At 37.7% G+C, this 23,865-nt stretch overlaps 2 protein-coding genes across 5 annotated transcripts in view; one reads left to right on the top strand and one right to left on the bottom strand.

Annotated features, from left to right (window-relative positions):
- Positions 1-496: 496 nt before the first annotated feature.
- Positions 497-8,074, bottom strand: LOC111862277 (protein PIH1D3). Of its 2 annotated transcripts, XM_023847535.2 has the most exons (4): positions 7,981-8,074; positions 5,078-5,198; positions 3,224-3,432; positions 497-849 (listed from the first exon to the last, which is right to left on the bottom strand). In XM_023847535.2, exons 2-4 carry the CDS (start codon positions 5,184-5,186, stop codon positions 598-600), a joined length of 570 nt encoding a protein of 189 aa, XP_023703303.1. In that variant the 5' UTR covers positions 5,187-5,198; positions 7,981-8,074; the 3' UTR covers positions 497-597. The 2 variants fall into 2 exon arrangements, with proteins under 2 accessions (XP_023703303.1, XP_033606499.1); XM_033750608.1 differs by lacking the exon at positions 7,981-8,074 and having other exon boundaries at positions 3,224-3,436; positions 5,078-5,185.
- A 152-nt stretch (positions 8,075-8,226) lies between these two features.
- The window catches only part of LOC111862275 (lysine--tRNA ligase), a 31,890-nt gene continuing 16,251 nt past the window's right edge, over positions 8,227-23,865 (top strand). The window contains exons 1-7 of one of the 3 annotated variants that reach the window (XM_023847532.2): positions 8,243-8,346; positions 12,957-13,110; positions 13,193-13,328; positions 14,426-14,591; positions 16,885-17,165; positions 18,160-18,405; positions 21,664-21,826. In XM_023847532.2, coding sequence (XP_023703300.1) covers positions 12,983-13,110; positions 13,193-13,328; positions 14,426-14,591; positions 16,885-17,165; positions 18,160-18,405; positions 21,664-21,826 — 1,120 coding nt within the window. In that variant the 5' untranslated portion in view covers positions 8,243-8,346; positions 12,957-12,982. Of the gene's footprint in view, positions 8,347-12,956; positions 13,111-13,192; positions 13,329-14,425; positions 14,592-16,884; positions 17,166-18,159; positions 18,406-21,663; positions 21,827-23,865 lie in introns of all 3 variants that reach the window. The other 2 variants (XM_023847531.2, XM_023847534.2) reach the window with 2 other exon arrangements.

Genomic DNA, 23,865 nt, shown 5'->3' with positions numbered 1-23,865 from the left:
AAATGGAATTCATAATGACAGAATATATTACTGGCTACTCGCTAAGGGAACAGGAAACTGCGGATAGTATTTATATCTAAAATACAAGGATTGCTAGTGATATGAAGAAGATTACATAATGAGGAGTGTCGTCATTCGTAATATTCACCAAATAAGTTAATACAGTGAACAGGTCACGGATGATGATTTGGACAGAACATATATCCTGCATAAGGGGATGAGAAATCTGAAAATTATTTTCTTTTGGAAACTAATAAAGAAGAAATCACTTCTTAGACTGGAGGATGTATGGGAGGATGATATTAATATGGATTTAAAGAGTTCAGATTAGATACAGCTGATTCAGAATTGAGTCCACTAGCTGGATTTTGCGAAAGTGGTAATGAAATTTAGTTACGTACTTACTTAACCAGCGTTGGTTTCTCGAGAAAAACTGGTCCATAGAGGTAATTAAGTTGTTAGCATATATAATTCAAATTTCTTGATTGTAAATGGATTTCAGGCTAGGGAATGATACAATTGTTTATTTTCAATTTCAGATGTAAGACACTCTCTATACAGTTTCAAATAATGAAGCCCAGAAAACGGCTGGCGAAATCAGAAATTGATGAAGTCGAAATCTCTCTGCATCCGTAGAGTGACGACAAGAACAGAGTTGAGCCACTCTGCTCTGCTCGAATCAGGGTCCACAGGATGCGGCATCGCAAGGCTGAGACAGTATCGCGGGGACCGGACGTCGAGACGCTCGCGAGTAACCGCCAAGTTCACCTGACCTCGTGATTCCCCTGGCAGCTGCACACTCACCACCATATCCTCGCAGCTCGCAGAACCTGTGGTCTTGCCTCCCATCTAAAACATCAACATCTACGGGTATATATTTTCTATGCACACGACGTAAAAAGAGATCGCATGTTGGGTTGGTTCTGCCTGTCCGGTCCGTTCACCTGTCCACATTTTTTATATCCGAAACCACTTTAAGATTCTGACTGAATTTAATATACGATATGCACGCTAAATGATCGAATTTCCTTTCTTTTAGTTTCATTATAAGACATATATAATCCCTTCTTTGCATTTTTACACGAAACACGAATCGAGCTTTATCGATTCTGTAATAAACGACTCACCGTACGAAAGTTAGTACATACAACGAAATACACATCTGACTGAGATTGACAATGCTTTTTTCTATACTTAATACTGTGATGAATATTTTCGGAACTTTCTTGATACTGTGCAGAGTGATATCGGTAGTATGACTAACTCTGGAACAATATGGATTTGTATCTACATCAAGGCCAGTGAGGAGTGAAAAATATCAGGAAATGAATTTACGCAATATACAGTATTGTCTCGATAGGAGAAATATACACCCACCTCTTCTTCTTTTTTATTAAGACGCACTTTCTGTGTTGCATTAGTTTCTCTTATATACCGTGTATAATCTATGACAGGATACTTAGAAGGAATCGATCATGACCTGTTTATTATTATATTTACATCTGACTGGAAGTACTAGGGAATTCATCAAGAAATCTAAATCATATTATATAGTCTTCGAGTTCACATTCGAGGTTTCTCGAAGAAGAAGTGGCTTCGTTCTGCGTCTCTTTAGGATAAGAGCTACTTTAGAACATACGAGTATTTGAGGGGTTCATATTAGAGGTTAACAAATCAAATAATAGAATAGAATATAATACGATACAATACAGTACAGTACAATACAATACAATACAATACAATAGTTTCTTGCTAAATTTCACAGAATAATTGTGTTGTGCACATCTCAGAATATGAAGTGAACTTGGTTAGTAGAAAAATTGGCAACCTGGGTGGTTATAATGGTGGGGATAACATCTATAAATCCCTTTTTCTAGACACTTCATTGTCCCCCCCCCGAATTTTAGGAGTTGTCAGTTGACAGACGAGAAACGTGATCTCATATATCAAAATCTGTAGACGTCAATATGACAATACCAAAGGCTTGATTTCATAACAGATATCACAAAGTATACTCCACTTTCAGATAATGGGCCCTTTGAATACTTGTCTTTATTTTCCTGACGAAAAATAATTACAAACTGATCTTTTTAAACCTGTGGCTATTGGATGACAAAATCAAAGAGGAGAGACAATAATTGCGTGAAAATTTTATTAGGAAAAACTGAACCCGCTTAGGAGACATATGTGCAAGGATGACAGGATAATATTAAAATGGATCATAAAGAAATAGAATCCGATAGTGTGGCCTGGATTCTAATGGTTCAGGATAATGTACACTGGCGGGTTCTTGTGGACACTATAATGAAACTTCGGGTTCCATAAAATTTGCGGAATTTCTTGACGAGCTGAGCTACCAGTATTCCTTCTCGTGTACTTGATTACTTATGAGATAAAAGATTCGCGATGCAGATATCACTTGTAATACAGTCAGAAATTCTCCTAATAACCATTGAATTCGCCTGGCAGANATATATATATATATATATATATATATCGGAACTGCCATAGGAATGGATCCACGAATGATGACCCGAGGCTGATTGTTGGGTTTCTAAACAAAATTCTTTTTAAGGATGAGGATGTTAGCCTCGTGCCCAACCCCCAACCTGGAAGACCAGGGTATCTCTCTTAGTCTGGACTCTACCCTTTGACCTTACCGGCATATGTGACTCTACTGGTAGTTAAACTACCGCCAGCATAGCTATCCAGTTCACAGAGTCACGCAAGCCTCACCACGACGATAAGGTGAAGACACCTTTGGGGGGATATTCCAGACCTAGCCGTGTCAATTACATGATCTTGGATCTGATTTAATCCTCAAATGAGAGCAGAGATTAGAACGCCTATAGTTTAGACCGTTACATGTGATAGGGAGAAATTCTTAAGGGAGATGTCGAGTTAGATTATTGGTCAAATTATCAGCCACTCAGACTAAGTGTTTATTAGCTTTCTTCAGTCCATCTAAGAGAAACCCAAATTTTTATCCACTTTTTATTCGTGATCATATTCCTATCTTGTTGGAAGCTACGTATAGTTTCTGAAGTTGAATTAGCTTCGTTAAAGCATGTAAGTATCATTATACGTATTCGTCTTCAGACAGACATTATGTAGCTTCCAATACGCAGCCCTCAACCCTCCCCCTCCTTCCGACAGAACTAAAAAATCAAACAACATGTAATTGCTACAATAAATATGACTACTGTGAGATTCATTACCAGACCTGCAGGTACACATCTTCTGGAGTGACTGCCTGCCTGTACTTGATATCGAACTCTGGTCTCTCACGGGGATCCGTGCTGTTATCACCAACATCGACTTCTGGAACCTCTCTTTCATCCCAGATATTAATATCATCAGCAGTGTCGCCGGAGACTGCAGCAGCACCACTGCTATCCCCGCTGCTCTTCTGCGGTCCGATATTCCCTGGGCCTGTCTTACGGGAGAAATGTTTCCGAGTAAGTTCGCCGTCTGGCTGCAGAGGTTAGAGTATTTTACGAAATAAGCTACTTCCCATTGCATCATACCTACGTCAGAGGAGATATACTGGTATCGGTCATGCCTAACTCCAAGGAACAGGGTCCTTATTGAAAACAGAAAATTCCTACTCCCCCTCAGCTTGCCAAGAATTCCTGGCCTTCTGTGGAGTATAAAAAATTCATTTTTTGTCACTTGGCCCCATATTGAACTAGCTAATTCTCGCTATTCACATCCAAGTAATTTAATGTTCGTTTTAATATTTTCCTCCCATCTAGGCGTATGTCTTCTAAATGGTCTCTTCCCTTCAGTTTCATGGATTAACAATGATTCTATTGTTGCGTGTGTATTTGTTGTTGCGGTAACATTTTTACCGAGCCGTTGCCTAGCAACGATAGGGAGATTATTACGGAACCATTGCCTAGCAACAACAGGGATACACATACAAACACACAGATTAATGGGGGGATTTATGAATCACGCCGCTGAGATTGGCTCAGGGTTCATGATATACACACCAATTTTCAAAAAGACCTGTCAGCCACTCAAAATTTGATAGGGATGCACAGGCAGCATGGAGATCGCATAAGCCTACTTTCATTTCTTCAAAATGAGGAAAGCAGGCCAAAGAAGACCGACTATAACCGACCCACCTCGGCGAGTTGCCAGTATCAGTTTCTTCGTGTTTACGCTGCGTTTGACTAATCATTCAATACAAGGCACAACAGATCACTGTAGGTCGCGGTGCAAGGGCCGAGAAGGCCCACCCCTTATACATTCATTCATTCAAGTATATTGTACGATCTCGGGACTGCTTTCTTGCGGATGCGTGCTCTCAATTTTTTTTTCTGGAATCTGCAGAATTAAAATTAGTTACTGAAATAAATGTACAAAAATCGACTTCAAATTCTTCAAACAGCGTTTTTTATACAGAGTTATGTCTACAACCCTAGACAGTTAATCGAATTTATGCCACTGTCTCAGCCGGCTGTAGTAACATGGGCTACAGGTGGCGCAGAAGATTAGCTCCACAAGTTCAAGTCTTCCATTATACATGACTTTATCTTCATAGGACAGCTGGACTCCGAAAAAAATTCTAGAAACGGTTGTATGAGGCAAATTCCCAATGTTTGTTTCTGATAATATATCCCAGGCTGAAAAAAATCACGTGTATTGCAGCCCTAACAAATTAAAGTATTTTAAATTAGATAAGAATTCATGCGATTTAATTAAACTCATTAATTATATGCCCTAAAAACATCAGGACCTTTAATTAAAGTAATGCTGTCATCATTAACCGCTTACGCCTTACAAAGAATTGAAATTAATTCTTTGATACCTTAGGCTTAATTAACCCGCTTCTCCTATCATTAAATTTGTTGTAATTAGCTGCGGACATTATACTCCAGATTTTACTAATACGTAGCATTTCATTGACCATCTGAAATGTTCACCTCAAAACTAAATGTCAGAAATAAAACCAAGAGTAGAAGACACGGTTGTTTCAAATGTAATACTTTTCTATTCTTGCTTGATTAATGCACGAGAATGATAAGAACAACTAAGAAGAGTAATTAAGTGATATGTTTAATTATATTACCCAACTTGGATATTCCACTTTGAGGCAAATCATCTTCACTGTCTGAATCTTCTTCTGTCGGTTTCAGCATTTCTGCTAGTCTCCTAATGTCCTGATAACTAAATTCCATTTTCCTTCAAAACTGCAATAAAATTAATTGAATATAATAATGCTGAGTTAAGCAGGCCAATGACTTGTATCCTTCACTACGAAGAAACGCTCAAACGCCATTCGCACTGGGTTGCTATGGCAATAACAACATCATATCGATGAACTCGCCTCCCTCTCGATAGGATTCGAACGTAATCGTTCAATGGCGCTACTGTTTAGATCCATGCAGAGTAATTACATACAAGTAATGGTTCTCCCTCTGCCTCTACTCTAACAAGGCCTTTGTAAGACAACTGTTGAAAATACGACGACAGTAGGCACATTACTAATTCAAAATAGCATTATGAATCGTAACTCTCACCCTTTGATTCATGTCTATTTCCTCCGTAATTCTCGAGGTTTCGTGCGAGCTTCCATTTCTTCGAAATCTGGTGTGAATGTCAGGAATTACCTACAAGGTAAATATATATCGGACGAAACTTGAAGACATCAACGAAAATGACACTCGCTTTGAGAGTTGAACTAAACGAAACCTGCTAAAATGCAACAGAAACTCACATAGACCCTTAGTTTTAATGATCTTCTTATTTTAAAACTCGTATAGGAAAATAAATTAAATTCAGATTAATATGTATATGTTAAAATATTAAAATTACAAGTTATTTTCAGTAGTGGAACAAACATTTTATTAAACATAATTGTAAGAACGTTACAGTAGTAATATTTCTGCTGCTAGAAACTGAGGAAGGAAAATGCGATACAAATAAACTATATTCCACTAACGGTATTATTTTCCGTGATTATGCTCTTTTATACAATAAGAATGGTCTCTAGAAATTATTATAATACTTTTAAAAATTACAGATTCTGAAAACATGTCAAGTTATAGAAAATAAGCATTGAGACACGGGTTCTCTTTAAGAATAAAAACTGTAATAAAATAAATTTCTAAGCTAATATTTTCCAAAAACTTTTGATACAAAAAGAAGGGTATTGAAATCAGAAGTTCTGCAAAATCTCTGTGAAAATTCTCTTGAACAATGGCATTGGCAAAATATCTTTCAGGAATTAAAGATGGACTTTAACTCAAAAGCCACAGAAATTATACTCTTGAGATCAGTAGTAGACTAGAGTATTCTCTTCATCAAGAGAAATTAGTATATTGTAAATAGCTTTAAATATTAGGTCAAATAGTAAAGTAGTTTACTAGGCCGTGAAATACCTCAGACGGATAGCGCGGCGTCCCTAATTAGGCAACGCCTTATCTTATTCTCGGTCTTTAAGTTTGGTGCTTCATATCCGACTCCGTACTAGGCTACATACCGAGGAGGGCAGTTAGTTTAATAAAACAGTGAACTACACAAGGGTGCCCAAGAAAATGTAGATGACCTCTATAACATTCTTCAGCAGAGGTTACTTACGGACATTTTCAAAATTGAACCTTAGATATACCAATAAATTATTTAAGCAGATATTTTGTGCGTTGAAGTGTGAAACAAATTTTTGGCCACTCTGTAGATAGCAATAGACGGAATATGCGAAGGGAGCGGAGGATATTACAATGGCTGAATTATCTTGGAACAACAAATTGTGAAGAAGGTTCAATATTAGCAGCCCATAGGCCACGACCGATTCCTTCGATGTCCATTCCAACTCATTATTCACCAGTCACCCCACCGTTCGGCACTATATAATGAAAACAACAATACAAACTCCGTGGCTTTAGTCCACAAGTGAACTATACCGACAGAGCGACCGCCGCTTGTCGGCGAAGTTAATGCCAACTTTAGAGGATAGAGAGTGTCAAGTGGTCAGCACAACGAATTCCCACGGCCGTTAATTTCGGTTTTCTAGACCGGAGCCACTACTTTTCCATTCAAGTGGTTCCTCAATTATGCCACGAGGCTGAATGGACGCCGTTCCAGACCCACGACTTCTCAGAAAACCTGGTAGCGCCAGGAATCGAACCCGGGACCTCTGGATCTGTAGCCGGAAACTCTGCCCACCAGACCACAGAGGCGGTCATGTATATACCATCAGCGTCATAAAGTAAACTACAGACCAGTAACAAATGTTATGATGAAAACAAGTAAATGAAGTTGGGGCAGAAGTAATTACGATGAAATCTTCGGAATTAATAAAAATAAAATATAACATAACTGTAGAACATGTCCAACAAGTGCTTCTCTCAAACGTGTATTACAACACCAAGGTGTTATTATAACAGAATTTTAATAGAATGTTTAAACTACATGAGTACCGGTTGGTTCCCGTTTGTTTTGAAGAGAGCAATACAGTGTTTTCGCCATTGTCATGTTTGTACCTTCCAACACGCATAATTTTTAATCGCTCACCGTACCAGATCTCTAGGGTCATCGATTAGCATCACGTCAGAAGTTGCCATGATCTTATTTTCTGTCAGATAAAATATACTTTAACACGTATCTAGTTTAAGGCATCTACAATCGTATGATATTTCTGCCTCTTGCATTAGGAGGTACTATGTTATGAGAGATTTGATGTTTCCGTAGTGGTAAAATTTATACTGTTGTCTTCAAGGGTGGGCTGGACGACCGAGGGGTCGGAGTTTGAGTCCCGGTAGTGTCAAGAATTTTCTTTTCTCCACGTTGTCCAGACCGGCTCTGGGTTCCACCCAACCTCCTATCCAATGGGAAATGGGGGCAAAGCTGCCGGGGCGTGAACCTGACCACTCACCTCCAGCTAGTGCTGAGGTCAAGAAAATGTGGATCTATGCATCCACTCCCCCATAAGTCTTCATGACGTGAACTAGTTAAGCAGAAGGACAACTTCACCTGATCTTCTAGGGTTCGGCACTGCGTACTCCCGCCACCACTGATTTACACGCACACCATGATGTCCCAGAGACAGCCACTGGCATGTACTAGTGGCGTCATCTGAAATTGAATGGTATCATGCAGATTGTGCTTCCATCTGATAGGAAGCGGTAACGAATAACTGCAGTAGAAATTCTAGCAATTCTATCCTGTGATTCTATATGCCGCCTTCCATGCGTAGCTAATCTCTATTCAATGATAAAATAGCAATAAAAAAAACATACCTCGTGGTTGGCGATGAAAGGGATGAAGAGGTCGGATCGTTGTGGGTCTTGTAAGTGTTGGTAGCATGGCTGAGTTAGTGGGAGAGAAATTGTCAAAAAAGTGAGTAACTGTGAAATGTCCGTCTTATATATTACTCTGTATGAAATGTTGACATGTACACAGACGTGTATGTTTAGGTTCTTAAGAGTATGTGTTTAATTTAGACAGATTATCCAGCTTCATGTTTCCTTTGCATAGTTGGCCAGGGCACGTGGCAGGTAAAATGCCAGCAGCCGATATAAAAACGAAAATTTATATAACAAAACATGATATTGAAAAAGACTTGCAGGTGTAAAACATACAATTTCAAGAACATGCAGTATCAGTTGTAGGCATGTATGGGTCTAAGTAAGACCTAAAATAGTGCTGATGAACGAAAAACTGCCATGCACCGAGAAATCTGTATATACCATTTTTTGAAATTCTTTTGTTGGGCGAAGGATTGCTCATTATATAAAGTTTCAGGGGGCATTTGCCAGAATACATTACAGATATACTTTTCATAATACCTTGTTACATGAACATATTCCAGAAGAGTGATACAGTACATGAATTATTAATATATTCAGAAAGTCCTATGATTAAATCGGAAGAATAATACTTCATTTTAATTTAAGGTAACTTATAATAAATATTTGTGTGGTTCAATTGTAATCCACAAGGTCCGGGCAGGGAAGTGCTTCATATCCACCGATTTTCAGTTTTGCTCTAGATTAAAACAAAAACTTCAAGGATATTCATTGAATGGACTGTTCAGTTTAGTTCATGCACTCTACCTGCCATTGCTATTTGTATATGCTGCTATTTAATGACAGTTTGTATCCCTTGAAGTATTTTACTATGATACATAACTATTTAAGACAGTTGAAAGCCTCCAAGTGATATATTATGAAGTATCATTGTTGAGACAGTGTGGAGTGCATAATCTGAAGAAAACTAACAACCCCACAGCTCCTTTTTCACCTTCAGTAGCAAATGTAAAAGAGTATGGTGTCTGGGAAGACTTAATACTGTTTTTGCTGCAGTATTTTGAATCATTTGAAAAGTATGTGGCATGGCATGATTATGGCTGTTTCTTTTTGCACACCACAGTTTTTTCTCATAGAAGGCTGGCAGAGGTTGTATAAGTATATTTTAATATTTACTTCTCCAGTAATTGCAGTGTCTTGTGGGATTCATGTACAAGGAAAAAGAAAATCATTTCCATTTGTTTTTGCAGCAGACATGAATGAAAGAAACCATTGTGGCTGTGGCAAATAATAATAATAATATTAATAATAATAATACTTCTACTGCAAGGAGTGTTGCCTGCCCTTAGGATTGTGCACTGTAGAGTCTATCTGCTTACAATTTTGTTCAAAGCTCTTCAGCATATTTTTATACACCATGACTCTCAGTTTGTGTTCAAGCATCAGTTTGTGAGTGACCTACCCAGTCCAAATTCTTCATACATTCAGATTTTTTACAAGGATTGCTTGGAGTCTGCCAAAAAAATTGAACACTAAAGATTCCAGGTCTTGGACTCATATTTGAAGGTCTTTATTAATTATTTGTTCTGCATGAGTAATCTGATTTGTTGAGATTGAGTTTCTTGGCTGCACCAGTCACATAATGTGCCACATATTGCCAGCCCTTCTTCAGCACTCACACCATTTGAAAATATTTTGTTTTTTTAACATTCCTTGTTATAGCTTTGGTCATTTCCTTGAAAAGCGGAGCAGCAACATTTAAACCTCTTCTAGAACACTATCAAGTAACATAGTGTTCCCTAGTTTACAAGTCTTTCATTTTTGACATAACAATACAAACATAAAGAAAGTTACTCAGAGTGAATGCACAAAACTTAAACTATGCAAGAGGTGCATAATGCTCAGTTTCGTGAGAAATATGACCTTGAACCTGTTCAATATGTACCTAGTCCTTCAGAGTGTCTTGTATGGGTTTTTGGCGGTAGGTGAACAACTGACAGGTAACAGGTTCAATGCATGAAGTAAATAAAGAACCCTAGTGCTTCTTTACACTGAAAGTGTTACTTTGTTGAAGGTACCAATTAAAGTACTAAATCAAGACGGCTGGCATAGCACTGATACATCAGAATGGTGTTTGAAGTTCTTGATTCGGATCTTGGTCAGGACACCAGCAATCCTGATGGTAGTTTTTCATGGTTCTTCTCTGTGTATGCAAGCAAATTCAAGGATATTACCTTGGTTAGGCTGTGAACAATTCCAGATCCCTACCAAATCATCAGTCATGCTGCCATTTTACACTATATTCTAGATATTAACAGCATCATAATAACCCACAAGAAAAAAACAGGACTGGTTCTACGCTACTTTAAGTCATGAATATAATGTAAGGCCTCGATACAAGAAGTACTGCCCATTGTTATTTTCACAAGAAATGTTGCTTAGAGTTGAAGTTCAGACAGTTACTAGTGGAATAAGAACTTGCAAGGCCTATATTAAAAAATAAACTATACAGATAAAGAGTTGCAACACATTTAAAAGTAGTTGGTCTCCTTCAAAATGAAAGTTCATTACACAATCAGAAGCATCACACATGACATGTAACATTTTTCATGTGTTTGGTTTCAATAATGCGTTAAAATGAAACCCTGATAACTCCAGGTTCTTGTACATGACTGTTACTCTAATTTTATTACCAGTGTACATTTTGGAGGGATCACATTGTGAAAAGTATTATATATTCAAGCAAAAAGGAGAGCCATTAATTTTTTTTTATTTTGAAGCAAAAAAGACCCATTAGATATTCTTGTATTGAAACAAAATAGAATAATTACACTTGCATTGCAGTGGCAATATCTCTTTTACCATCCACTCACATGATGCCATCTACCACCAGATTTCCAATGAGGATGTAACAATACTGTACTGTCAGGAAACTTACTATCTTAGAATTTTCACATGTTAGGTATTCATCTATATTTCATTCAAGAATGGGACCCTTTAAAGATTCTGGCAGGATTGCAAGAGTACTGGACCACTTTCATCAGTTATCGTTTAAATCTTCAGTTTGTTAGGTTTTAAGTATGTGGCAACAGAATGAAATCATTATACTTAACTTAGACTCAGACCTCCTTTTTAAAAAGAATATATTGAAATTCTAAGTCTGTGTTAATTTATGATTCCAGTGAAACACTTGTTATATTTGTTTTGATCTAATTGTTTTTAAATATTCTGTCGAAAACATAACTGTCACAGTAGTTTCAGTGATTCCAGTTACAACCGCAGAGGTGGGGAAAATACATATTCTGACATAGAACAGTAAAACTTTGGCTTGCATAGCAAAATCACATGGAAGAATATGCAGAGAGTTCATCTGAGAGTCTGCTGAAATCATTTCATCAGTCCAGCAGGAGGAACATGTTCTCCTCGTCTCAACCTTCACTGTGCGCATTCAGACCCACAGCACAATTGAAAGGCCATAGGCCGGAGCATAACACACTCCAACCAGATCACAGCAGATGCTGGAAATGCTACAAGCTGTTAGGATGCATTTGTGGCATCTTTGTAAATTGTTTGCATTCATGTGTTTTGAAGTACCTTTTCAGAAGCTTGAAAATCATAGAGAGATGTATACCAGAGTCTTCTCCCTGTTTTTCACTTGAGTATCATACATGAACAATCATTTCAGCATGTAACTGTCACAAGGCATTTTGAGACTAGAATTTGTATAACTCATGGAATGTTTGATACTGTAGGAGGGGCTCAGGATTGCGGTCGTCAGGCACATAAACCCACATTATGGTAGTTGCTCAACAACTTTTTGGGTTCATATTGAAGAGAAATTGTAATGAAATGGGTTGTTATTCTTTCAGTTGCTCCACAGATCCCAGTGCATATTTACCACGAAAGGTGCGTGTCCCTTGCGCTGGACTTGCTAAATGATTTGTAGCAGGCTGTCACATGATCTCCCTGTAGACAGACACCTGTAGTATATTTGAGGTTTCCATTAAATGTGAAAGTTGGTTACTATGTTGACTGCACACTTGGTGTTTAACCAAACATGTGAAATTCATTTTTCACGTGTACAAATATGAAAATGACCTAAAGATAAAGTACAGCGGAAACTCCATTTAATGTTTCTCGATTTAAGCTATGCCCCTTATTTCATTGTTCAGTTTCATTGATAGCAAGACAATAATCTCAGTGTTAAATCATCCCCTTTTACAGTTGTCCTCAGTTTATTGTTCAAATCCATTGCCCACCCTTAAAATGAGGATGTCATTATATGCACATACATTGTAAGTTTAATGGTATCAGGGAACAGTAAGTGCTGATGTAAAATGTTATATTCATACATTTCTAGGTAATGTAGTGTATTCAGCATCGATAACTTTGTTTGAAAGCAGGCATTTTTTATACATATGAAATATGGAAAGAAAATCTTAGTTCTGATATGGAGAGCACTGTCATGTAGTTAGTAGGCTTAGGCAGCTGGTATGTATGCAGTCAAATTCTGTGTTAAGAGATTATAGGAATCCACATGTGTACATACACAAAGTGTTCGTTGTGATGCAGGTTGTAAGGCCCTATTCTTCTTTCAAGAAGCTGAACTTCTGAATATATTAATGTGTGAGGCACTGATGTTGTAGGGTATAATGTATGTAGGTAGATCTTCCTATTACAGATTTGCAAATGTCATTACAGATAGAAAAGTTTGAAGTGGAGACAGCATGTTGATGTTTGGCCAGAAATGCGTGAGGGAAATTGGGAAAACTTTCTGGGAATTGGGTCCAACTTTCCAAGGTGGCTATGCTATAAGTCGTCACATCTGTGGATCCAGTTCATGGCTGCATCGTAGGTGTGTTGAGACTTAAACATCATAAATATGTAATTTATGTGAAGTTAATTAGCTGCATTCATTGGTTTTGTTCATATTCCAGTGAGCTGAAACGGCGCATGAAACAGGAGCAGAAAGCTAAGGAGAAAGCAGAAAAGGAGAAGGTATCACAAGAGACTCAGAGCACCAAGAAGAAAGAAACCAACTCTCTTGTTAAAGAAGATGATATCAGCCCCAATGTGAGTTAAGCTACAACACATTATTGTAAATAGCATAGTGGCTTGGTCATTGTGGTGTATGCAAGAATTTTGAGACCCAAAAATATTTCGTTAGAGTTTTTATGAATGAAATATGCTTATTAATGAGTTAAGAGGAAGGGAAAGTTGATCTTTTGCCTAAGAACTGTGCAATGGAGACAAATTGTGGCATGAAAGTAAAACATTACACATTCTTAGTTTTGTTAATAGATTGAGATGGTCAGCTGTACACTCCAGCCACTTTGTGCACTCAGTCTTTTTGGACACCTTGGTGGGTTCCAGAGCCATTATGGACATGGTGGTGAAACAAACCTTAGACATCCATGCTATAGCTATTTGTGTTATTGAGGGATCTGTCCATTAATTTCCGTTAAGACTAGTGCTTCCCATAGTTCCTGCTGACCTAGTGATTGCGTCAAAACATAATTGTGAAGGCAGACAACAGAATATAATGTCATATATATATATATAAGTGTGACTATAGATGGGGTTGGGAATGATGAATGGCTTTATCGACCACCTGTGCACACTGCTTGCAACTACAAACACAACGCTATTGCTGATTTCCGCACTTTACAAATCACTACACACTAAGTCTTCAGCCTGCAGTATCTCCACTAGTCATTCCTTGGTAACAGCTCTCAACCCTGGAGATTCTTCAGCTTCTGTGTTCACACAGTTACTGTCCAGCAAATATCCCACAACTGAACTATAGCGCCATATCTTCTCAGCTGCCTCATTGCTCCAGCTGTCCTTGTTATAACTTCTTGGCACAAACCACGTAGAAAACACCGTTCTTGTACTGCTTCATGCATATTCTTTCCCACAGAAATTTGTTTACCAAGCTGTTGCCCAGAAACAGCAGTTGTTTATTCTCCTATCTTGCAGAATAAATTGGAACAGTACTTGATAATGCTAACTTTGTTAAACATAACATATAATATGTACAAAAGAAATGTTTGTAGTGCAATTTTTTTAATAATAAAGTTAAACTTAAAACCACAGAATGTTCCACAGTAGACCTAATGAAGAATATCGTGGTTGTGATGTTCTTTTTTTTTCTTCTTCTTCCTTTGCAGGAGTATTTCAGATTGCGCAGTCAAGCTGTTGCACAGCTGAAGCAGACAGATGAACATCCATATCCACACAAGTTTCATGTCTCAGTCTCACTAGCAGAGTTCATAGATACATACAACCATGTTAGTGATGGAGAAATTTTGGATGGCACTGAAGTCAGCATTGCAGGTTCAGACTGTTTGTTGTTTTAGAAATAGAACTGCACATTACAAGTTAGATAATACAGTAGAGAAGACCTTCAGAAGGAAGCAAATAAATCAAAGAACTGTGCACTTCACTTACAGGTGGATTGTTTATTGTTTTCTTATAAAATCTTATTTTACTGTTGTACGTATAAGAGGAACAGTAGATGTGTAGTCCACCTAGTGATGAATCCTTAAAAACTGAAGTTTTTATCTTGCTTCTCAGACTGCTCTGAAACAGCATGTTCATTTTGCTATTGCTTGAAAAATGGTGTCCACACAAGTGTTCCCTCAGGTTTCAGAGCATGGAGACCAGGTGTAAGTTGTAANTGAAAAATGGTGTCCACACAAGTGTTCCCTCAGGTTTCAGAGCATGACATAATCACTGGAGACCAGGTGTAAGTTGTAGAGTGGGTGGCATAATTACTGAGAGCTACAGTCCCACAGGGGGAGAGTTGGTTTTTGCAATTTGTTTACAAGAGTATTGTCATGCAGAAACAGGACACATGTTGTCATCTGCTCTTGTTTTTGTCACCTTCTCGTATTTTTTTTTCTTAATGACCGCCTTTTAAATTCTGAAACACAGCAGTATAGGTATCCCCAGTGACAAGCTGCCTTGTGTGGCTTCCAGATCCTGAAACACCATGGCCATGATCTTTCCAGCCCGTGGCATCCAAAATTTGTTGGGAGTGGGTGAACAATGATGTTTCCACTGCATGCATTTTTCAGTCATATGATGAATCTACATTTCACTATCTGTAATGATTCTTGAGAGAAATGTTTCTGGATGTGCTTCATGAAGTCCAAAATTCTCTTCAAGAAACTGAACCCTGTGGTGCTTCTGAACTGGAGTCACCATTCTTTGAATCCAGTGAGAACTAACCTTCAGTATGCCCAGGCAGTTACAGGGGATGGCCAGAACAGATGGTTTTGATATGCCATATTATTGAATAATTATAGGGCACATTTGCTGAATAGTCACTTCCACTGGCCTTCCAGGCAGGAGTCATATATGATGGATTCTCTACCCACTTGAGTTGCATAGATCAATATTTCTACTTGATATTTGGAAGATGCAACATGACCATACACAGCCAAGATCTGTTTATGAACAACCTCTTCACATTTCTTTGAGGAATTTGATGATGTGTTGATGCTCTGACTTCACAAAATTCATGTTTACACTGGAGTGGGTCCACATCAGTGGACTTTCACTGGACTACATGGCATTATGTCCCAGAAGATAGGACTATTCATAGATTATTATTTGTTATCTAGTTATACTTTCAGCTACCTAAGAATTTTGAAGGACTAGAATCAAGAGGTCATTTCCTGAATTTACCTTGAGTGTAAAAGGTAGAGTTGCGCATGTGCTTAATTAGAAAAGCAATATGCCATGAAGACATTGGGGGAGTGGAAGTATAGCTCTCTCATTCTTGACCTTTGCAGTAGAAGGGGTGGGTGGTCATCTTCATGCCCTGGCTGCTTTACTCCCAGGGAAACCACCCCCCCCATTGGATAGGAGGTTGTGAGGGCCCCAGAGCCACTCTGGATGTTATGGAAAGGAGGATAATCGTACCTACGCCAGGAATCAAACCCTGGCTGTCCATCCTATAGCCCATCACAATACTGAATGGTAGTGAACTATGGCTTGGAAAGGATTGGTAGGAAGAGGTCATGGTCTGTTTGAAGATCCTTTATCATCACAGCATTGAATGGAATAACTGAGGAAAAATACAAAGGAACGTGTTAGGGTAGGTGTTTTCTGGACTAAGATTTGAATGCAGCCAGAAGCACAAATTCGTAGATTGGTTTGAAGATGAAGGCAGCAGATTCCCTCCAAATGTTGGTACCCATGTACAAGAGTATATGGCATCACATCCCAGAAGACCATAATCTTAATATTCATTGCCATGAGAATCTCAGGTCTGTTGTAGATTTTTGGGTTATTTAACAATACTTTTTCAACTGCGTAGAGCATATAATATGAAATTAATTGGAAGCAGAGCTGTCTAGCCTGTTTTGAGGTGTTATGGTACTGGGCTGGAGAGACTAAGGGAAGTTCTCAATCAAGAGAGCCAATCCCTGGGTCAAGATTTGAATTCAGAACCTCCTGGATCACTGTTCTTGAGGACTGTTACTATTTGTCCTTTCAAAAAAGTGAAACCTTTACACCATGAATATAAGCTAATGTATTAAGTGATGGTACAGAATTCTACTACTAAAAGTGAACAAAAAATACATGAGAGTCTTTGTTTATACATTATCTCATATTTCAGGTCGCATACATGCGATCAGAGAGTCTGGAGCCAAGTTGATATTCTATGACTTGCGGGGGGAAGGTGTCAAGATTCAAGTGATGGCCAATGCGAAGGTGTATGAGTCGGAGGAGAAGTTTGCCATAGATACTGCCAAACTGAGACGTGGTGATATAATAGGTTGCATTGGTAACCCTGGAAAGACCAAGAAAGGTGAACTATCTATTGTTCCAAGAAAGGTGAAGCTTCTGTCACCATGTCTACATATGCTTCCCCATCTTCATTTCGGACTGAAAGACAAGGTACAGTCCCAAGCATTTGGAAAAGAAGGTAGATGTAGTCTACTTAGTTCCAGAATGCTTCATTTGAAGGGAGCTATTTCCATTGCCTAAGATGCCATAACTGTCATTCACAACAGTGAGTGAAGTAGAAAAAATTTCACGAGCCTGACTATAGTAATTTCCTTAGGTCATTCTAATGGGCTTTTCTGCCAATGTGAAATGTGTTTTAGTGATTGCTGGTTGCATGGAATATATGGGAGAACGTTTCTTCTAGTTGAGAGCAGTTCTGTAGGCCATGAAATTATATTTATATTACTGNTGCAGCCGCGGCGCGCACTTGATTGTACGCACTGTATTTATATAAATGTTTTGGAAAAACAAATACGCCTTGAAGGTGTATCCACATTGTTTTTGGGTAAGAATCACTTCTCAGTAGATATTGTGTGGGATTGGCTATTACGATTAAATTTGGTATAGAAGCTTGTTGCCTTTTCCTCAAGGCTTACATAAGTAAGACAGTGCATGTACATATGTGTTTCATGGCTGTTGTGCTGTGTGTAGCCAGAAACTCTGACCACTAGACCACAGAGGCAGCCGTTACTTTAACACAACATAAATGTTTTTCCCCCAGATTGTATGCTTTCACTCGGCTTGAACTGTGCAAACTCTTTAAAGGAACCAGAATGGCTTTTGAAAAGAAAACATGAACATAAATTGAGATTTTCATCTCCCCTTTTTATTTTTTTAATTAATAATGAAGTAGAATACATGTTAATTAATCATTTATTAATTTGTTATAAATTTGTACCCTTGCCCCATCTCATGAGAGGTGTAAATTATAAATTTTGGTGTAATTATGAGACAGTGTTCCACAGCATGGATACAGCAAATGAAACATGGTTGTTTGCTTAGAATATCTGAAAGTACATGAGACTAACCAGTGTTTATGAATGGCTTTTTATGCCACAGTGAGATTGTGAAGTATGTTTATTATAATCATACTTTGTTATTTCAGGAAACAAGGTACCGTCAGAGATACTTGGACTTGATCCTGAATGAGAAAGTCCGTCAGAAATTTCATACACGAGCACAGATTATTTCATATGTGCGTGCATTCTTGGATAACCTTGGTTTTCTAGAAGTTGAGACACCAATGATGAACATGATAGCAGGAGGAGCAACTGCTAAGCCATTTGTGACACATCACAATGAACTAAACATGGACTTGTTCATGAGGATTGCTCCTGAACTTTATCATAAGGTAAAATTGACTTGTTATTTTGTTTATCCATTATATTATTATGCTATATCAATTGTAGAGCTTACATAGCGTTAGTTTATACATGGCAGATCAGAATCAAAACAGGAGAATAAACCTTTTGTACATTCATGTAACTACCATCTTAAATGCAGGGGCATACAGTAGCATAGTTGGTTGAGGCACTATGCTACAAGCTGGAAGGTCGCGGATTCAAGTCCCAATGAGGCCATTGGATTTTTTTTTTCAATTGACCTAATCCTTCCAGTCACAATGGCCCTGGGGTCGACTCAGCCTGTAACAGAAATGAGTACCAGGGATATTCTTGGAATATTCTTGGGGGTAAAGGGCGGCGGGCACGTAGGGCTGACAACCTTGCCACCATCTATGAGCCGATTGTCTAGAAAATGTGGGAACCTCAACATCTCACAACCCTATGGGCCTCCACAGCCTGTTACAGGGATACCTTTACTTACTTTACTTTTACAATCCACTATAGAATTCGCTATAGAAAAAGAACTGCACAACTCCAGTCTTTTTAGACCTAACAGTACACTGTGAAGTTAAAAAGTTAAAATTGTAAATGCACAGGAAACCCACACAAACAGATATTATTATACCTGACAGTTCCTGCCATCTATATAAGCACAAATTATCAAGTAAAAGTTATCTGCTGAATTGAGTTCATGCTTATCCAATAACTGGAGAAGTAAATAAAAAATTATAAACACCATCAAAGACATACTACAAAGCAACCAATATAACATCAAATTAAAAAACACTCAATCCCAGAAAACAGAAGACATATACTGATTCACAACACCACATAACAAAATGGGACACCTTTACATACAACATGAAAGAAGTAAGGAAAATAACAGGACTCTTATTTGTCCGTCTTTACACACAAAAATAGCTTTTCACACACAAAACACAATAAAAGAACATACTAAACCCCCATTCACAATCAGATAAATATAGCAGAAGTAGCATCTACCAAATGAAGTGCCTAGATTGCCCATTAGAATACATAGGGCAAGCAGGAAGAGCATTCAGCACCAAAAATAAAGAACATGTACATGCCATTAGATATGACAGCTGCAATTCTGGATATTCAAACCACATTCTAAACACAGGACACACATACGGAACAATAATTGGCACCGTGAATATAATAAAACTGTAGAAAAAAAGGCAGACAAATTGTTTAGAAAAATGCCACATTTATAAATCAACAAAAACAATCTACATGTGAATGGCATACATTGACAAATGTGATGCCATATGCCATATTTGAAGTCCTGTACCAACTGTACACAAGATAGCATGCATCCCCATCACTTTTCTTAAAAACTGAACAACCGCACAAAACAATCATAACCTGTATACACACAGACCAGACAAACTTAGCAGGAAGTTCATATCCACACACCACTGCAACAAAACACCCGCACCTTACAACCCACTGCTGCAGAGCCGAATCAGAAATTTTATGAACTTTTGATGATTTTAAATATTTTAAAATAAAAAATTACAGCGCATTCACACAATGTACTAAGATGACAATGTAAAATTTTAGCAATAGTGAATACACCTGATGATGGACAAGTGAAGTGGAAACACACAATAAGATATGTGAAAGACAAAAGTAAGTGTTGCTTTTAAGATGGTGGTTACACATGTACAAAAGGCAGCAGTACTAATGCAACAGGATGCTAAAGTGAAACAGGAGAGTGAACATATAAATTGTAATGTTATTATAGGATAGTCCGAGTGTATTTATTTTTATCAAAGCAATAACCATTACAGTATTATAAACAATGATGAGGACGGAGAACAAAATACAAAATTATGTGCTGTTCTGGTATCAGAAGTGGATATCAGTCATAGAGATGGTCCTCTGGTCAAAGCAAGCATAACATATATATTTTATATAATGACCATGTAGAAAGCATTCCTAACCATATATTCATCCTCTTTTTTTTTTATCCAGAATTCCTTGTTTTGAAAATTATAAGCAGGTCATAAGAGGTTAAAAGTAAAACACTAAAACAAAGAGTTAAATGCTATTGTTAATATAGCACTAAATAATGGTTATAGGAATGAAGACACCATAAAACTACATAACAAACTTAAACAAAAGAAAAATATTCTGGATAATAAAGCCGAAATAGAACAAGAATGAGTCACATATACCTATACAGGAAATTTCATATGAAAAATCACAAAACTATTCAAAAACACCAACATGAAGATAGCCTTCAAAACGACGCACACCGTAAGTAAACTGGTAAATGAAAAATGAGAAACAAACCCCTATGAACAAAGTGGGATACACAAAATAAACTGCCAAAGCTGTCGGAAAGTATACGTTGGCCAAACTTGTAGAAATCTAACAACAAGGTATAAGACTAAACAAAGACAAATCTGCATTTGCCCAGTACATACTATGACAGTAATCATGGAAATGGTTGAAAATGCCAAAAAGGGAGCATTATGAATGTAAAAGAAAATTTCCATATATATTGCTTTAATAAACTCAATAAATTGATAGAAGAACAAAAACATACAAGGGAAAGTGATAACCAGCATAACATGTTCGACATCATAATACGTCAGTACACGCCCACACAAACATCATAGACACAAGGGGTATAAATATGCAACTCAGCACACCCTAGAAGAGTATAACAACACAGCATGCCACGGACACCTACAGGACAACTTTAAAGGTAGGACAAAATAACAAGAATCACAATATAGATCCTTAAGGCCTCACACTTTTTTAGCCTTCACCGCATACAGTACAACAGAATTTGCATAGTAACCTCTTGCATCATTCAGTTCATTCCATTTTGTACTTCTGTCATTTCTACATGATCTGCCAGTTTACAGTTTCTTGCAAGATGTGAAATGAGTAAAAAATTCGTTGTATGGCTAAATTAACACACAGTATTTTATTTTGGCAGTATGCAGTGGCATAGTATGCCAGCATACTTTTTCATGATAGGGAAAAATAAGAGTTAAAGTTTTAAGTGATATTTTACAGAACCTAAAACAACCTTTTGTCTATGTGCATGTGTGTGTGTACATACACATGCGTATGTCAATCAGTTGAAATGGCAGGAATCTAAAATAAAAGTGTCAATTTCTGATTCCTTCTCTTCCTACTTACGTAAATTAGTTCACTTCACAGGTGTGAACAGTATGAAATACAGACACAGATATTTAATACAATTCAAGAATTTCTTATGTTGACAGATGCTGGTTGTAGGTGGTATTGATCGGGTTTATGAAATTGGGCGACAATTCAGAAATGAAGGAATTGATCTAACACATAACCCAGAATTTACAACTTGTGAATTCTATATGGCATATGCAGATTATCATGACTTGATGAACTTAACAGAGAGCATGTTATCAGGTAAGAATTAACTACATATACATTTTACAACTTTTGTAGTGAATGCTTATTATACCGATGATTTTTTAAGTGTTTTGCCCTGAAAAGTTCGGCAAAGTGAACCTACATGGATGGTGGACCCCTTTATATGTTCATTGTGAGGGTGTTTCATAACCGTGAAGCTGTGAAGTATTTAGGTGGTGGGAAGTAAATTTACTAAAAGTTTGGCAAAGTGAACCTACATGGATGGTGGACCCCTTTATATGTTCATTGTGAGGGTGTTTCATAACCGTGAAGCTGTGAAGTATTTAGGTGGTGGGAAGTAAATTTACTAAATACATTGTCTCATGAAAAATCTGCCAAACTTGAGCAGATTGTTATTAGAGTTATTTGAGTGAAAAATTTTTCACCATGAGCCCGGCTCTGATCCATTATAAAGCTGCTGCTGAAAATTGAGGGAAAGCAAAGGAAAAATCACTTCAAAAACTGTTTTATTTGTTTATCTTACCAGCTACATATCAATTTTATTTTATTAGTTGTGTATTCTGATTGTTTAACCCATATGAAGTTACAAACCCTGTTCCTTCCCAAGCAGTTGGGTTCACCCATTTGATCACTCTTTTGGAAGAAATTCCTTTCCAGACCAGACAAAATGTGTGGCAGCAATGTGATGGTACTATCTTTGTTCACAAGTAACAGAATTTTCAAATCAGTGCTCTGGATGTTGTTAGTTTGCTCATGGAAAACCACAGGGACAACCTCCCAGTTCATCAAACCCCACTCCATTTGATTTTTCTTCTAGAAATTCTTTGAGATGTTGGCTTATGAATATAAATTGCAGACAAGAGACAGCAATTCATGAATGTGGGTAACCAATAAAATAAAATTATCATGTAGCTGATACAATACAAGGGTCACAAGATATATAATCTTCCTAGACAACATGTTAGTATTGTGCGACAGTGAAACAAGATTTAACATGTTCTGTTGTTTTGCATGTTGTGTGTTTAGTTCCACCTCAGTTCATTCAAAACTTGTGACATGACTGCAGTGTAAGTCAACCGACTTGCACATAAGCATAGATATTGTTAGGTTAAGACACTGATCCATTATCAGATTCTGCCCAAAAAAGGAAAATTGATCAAAAGTTTTCATTAACAAAAGCAAGACATTTAGATTTATATTACATTGCATTCCATAGATCCAAAGTTAGTCAAATGACTGCAGGATGTGGAACATGTCATATAAATACAAAGAATGTCTAAAAACAACGATAACAGTGGTTACACATAAGGTTATTCAGAGATACATCTACTCACATACATCACACTGTCAAAGGTTAGGTTCCAAGAATGCTGACTTCAGTTCAGAAGCAGTGCAGGGTTCAATTTCATGAGGAGAATTGTGGACTTACAAAGCAGGCCTAGAAACATCACTCTCAAGAATGGTTACATATGATGAAATGTCAACCCATCACTGGAGTCCTGAAACAGTACACAATCCATGCAGTTGAAAAATGGTGGTTCACTCACTCCCAAGAAATTTTGGATGCTGCCATTGTGGTTGAAAAGATCATGGCCATGGTGTCATAGGATCTGGAAGGAATTTTGCCCTCCAACTACATTCCACACAAGGCAGCAATAACTAGGGATGCCTGTACTGCTGTGCTTCAGAATTTACAAGAAGCCATCATGAAAAATGACATGAGAAGATAATGGGGATCCTGCTTCTTCATGACATTGCTCCTGCAGACATGTTGCTAAAAGTAGTCACTGCCATACAGGACTGTGGCTTTGAGTAATTGGTCTTTCAGGTACGGGGCTTTTAATTCCTTCTTGGGGCTCAGGTGGAATTTAAAGTGTAGTGTTAAGAGACCACAGGGAAGACCAAGGCATAGGTGGGTGGACAATATTAGAATGGATCTTAGAGAGATAGGATTGGATGTTATGGATTGGATAGATCTGGCTCAGGATAGGGACCAGTGGAGGGCTCTTGTGAACATGGTAATGAACCTTCGGGTTCCATAAAATGCTGGGAAATTCTTGAGTAGCTGCAGAATT

Source organism: Cryptotermes secundus, unplaced genomic scaffold (genome assembly GCF_002891405.2).
Source record: "Cryptotermes secundus unplaced genomic scaffold, Csec_1.0 scaffold88, whole genome shotgun sequence".
Taxonomy (NCBI): domain Eukaryota; kingdom Metazoa; phylum Arthropoda; class Insecta; order Blattodea; family Kalotermitidae; genus Cryptotermes; species Cryptotermes secundus.
Note: the sequence above shows the minus strand (reverse complement) of the source record. Positions and strands in the feature narration are given on the sequence as shown.

Excerpts from the sequence above, each read along its gene's own strand:
- LOC111862277 (XM_023847535.2), bottom strand. The coding sequence starts at position 5,186 with ATGGAATTTAGTTATCAGGACATTAGGAGACTAGCAGAAATGCTGAAA. Across the intron at positions 3,433-5,077 it reads AAGTGGAATATCCAAGTTGG|GCCCAGGGAATATCGGACCG; the intron begins GTAATATAATTA and ends CCCGTAAGACAG. Across the intron at positions 850-3,223 it reads CAGAAGATGTGTACCTGCAG|ATGGGAGGCAAGACCACAGG; the intron begins GTCTGGTAATGA and ends TTGATGTTTTAG.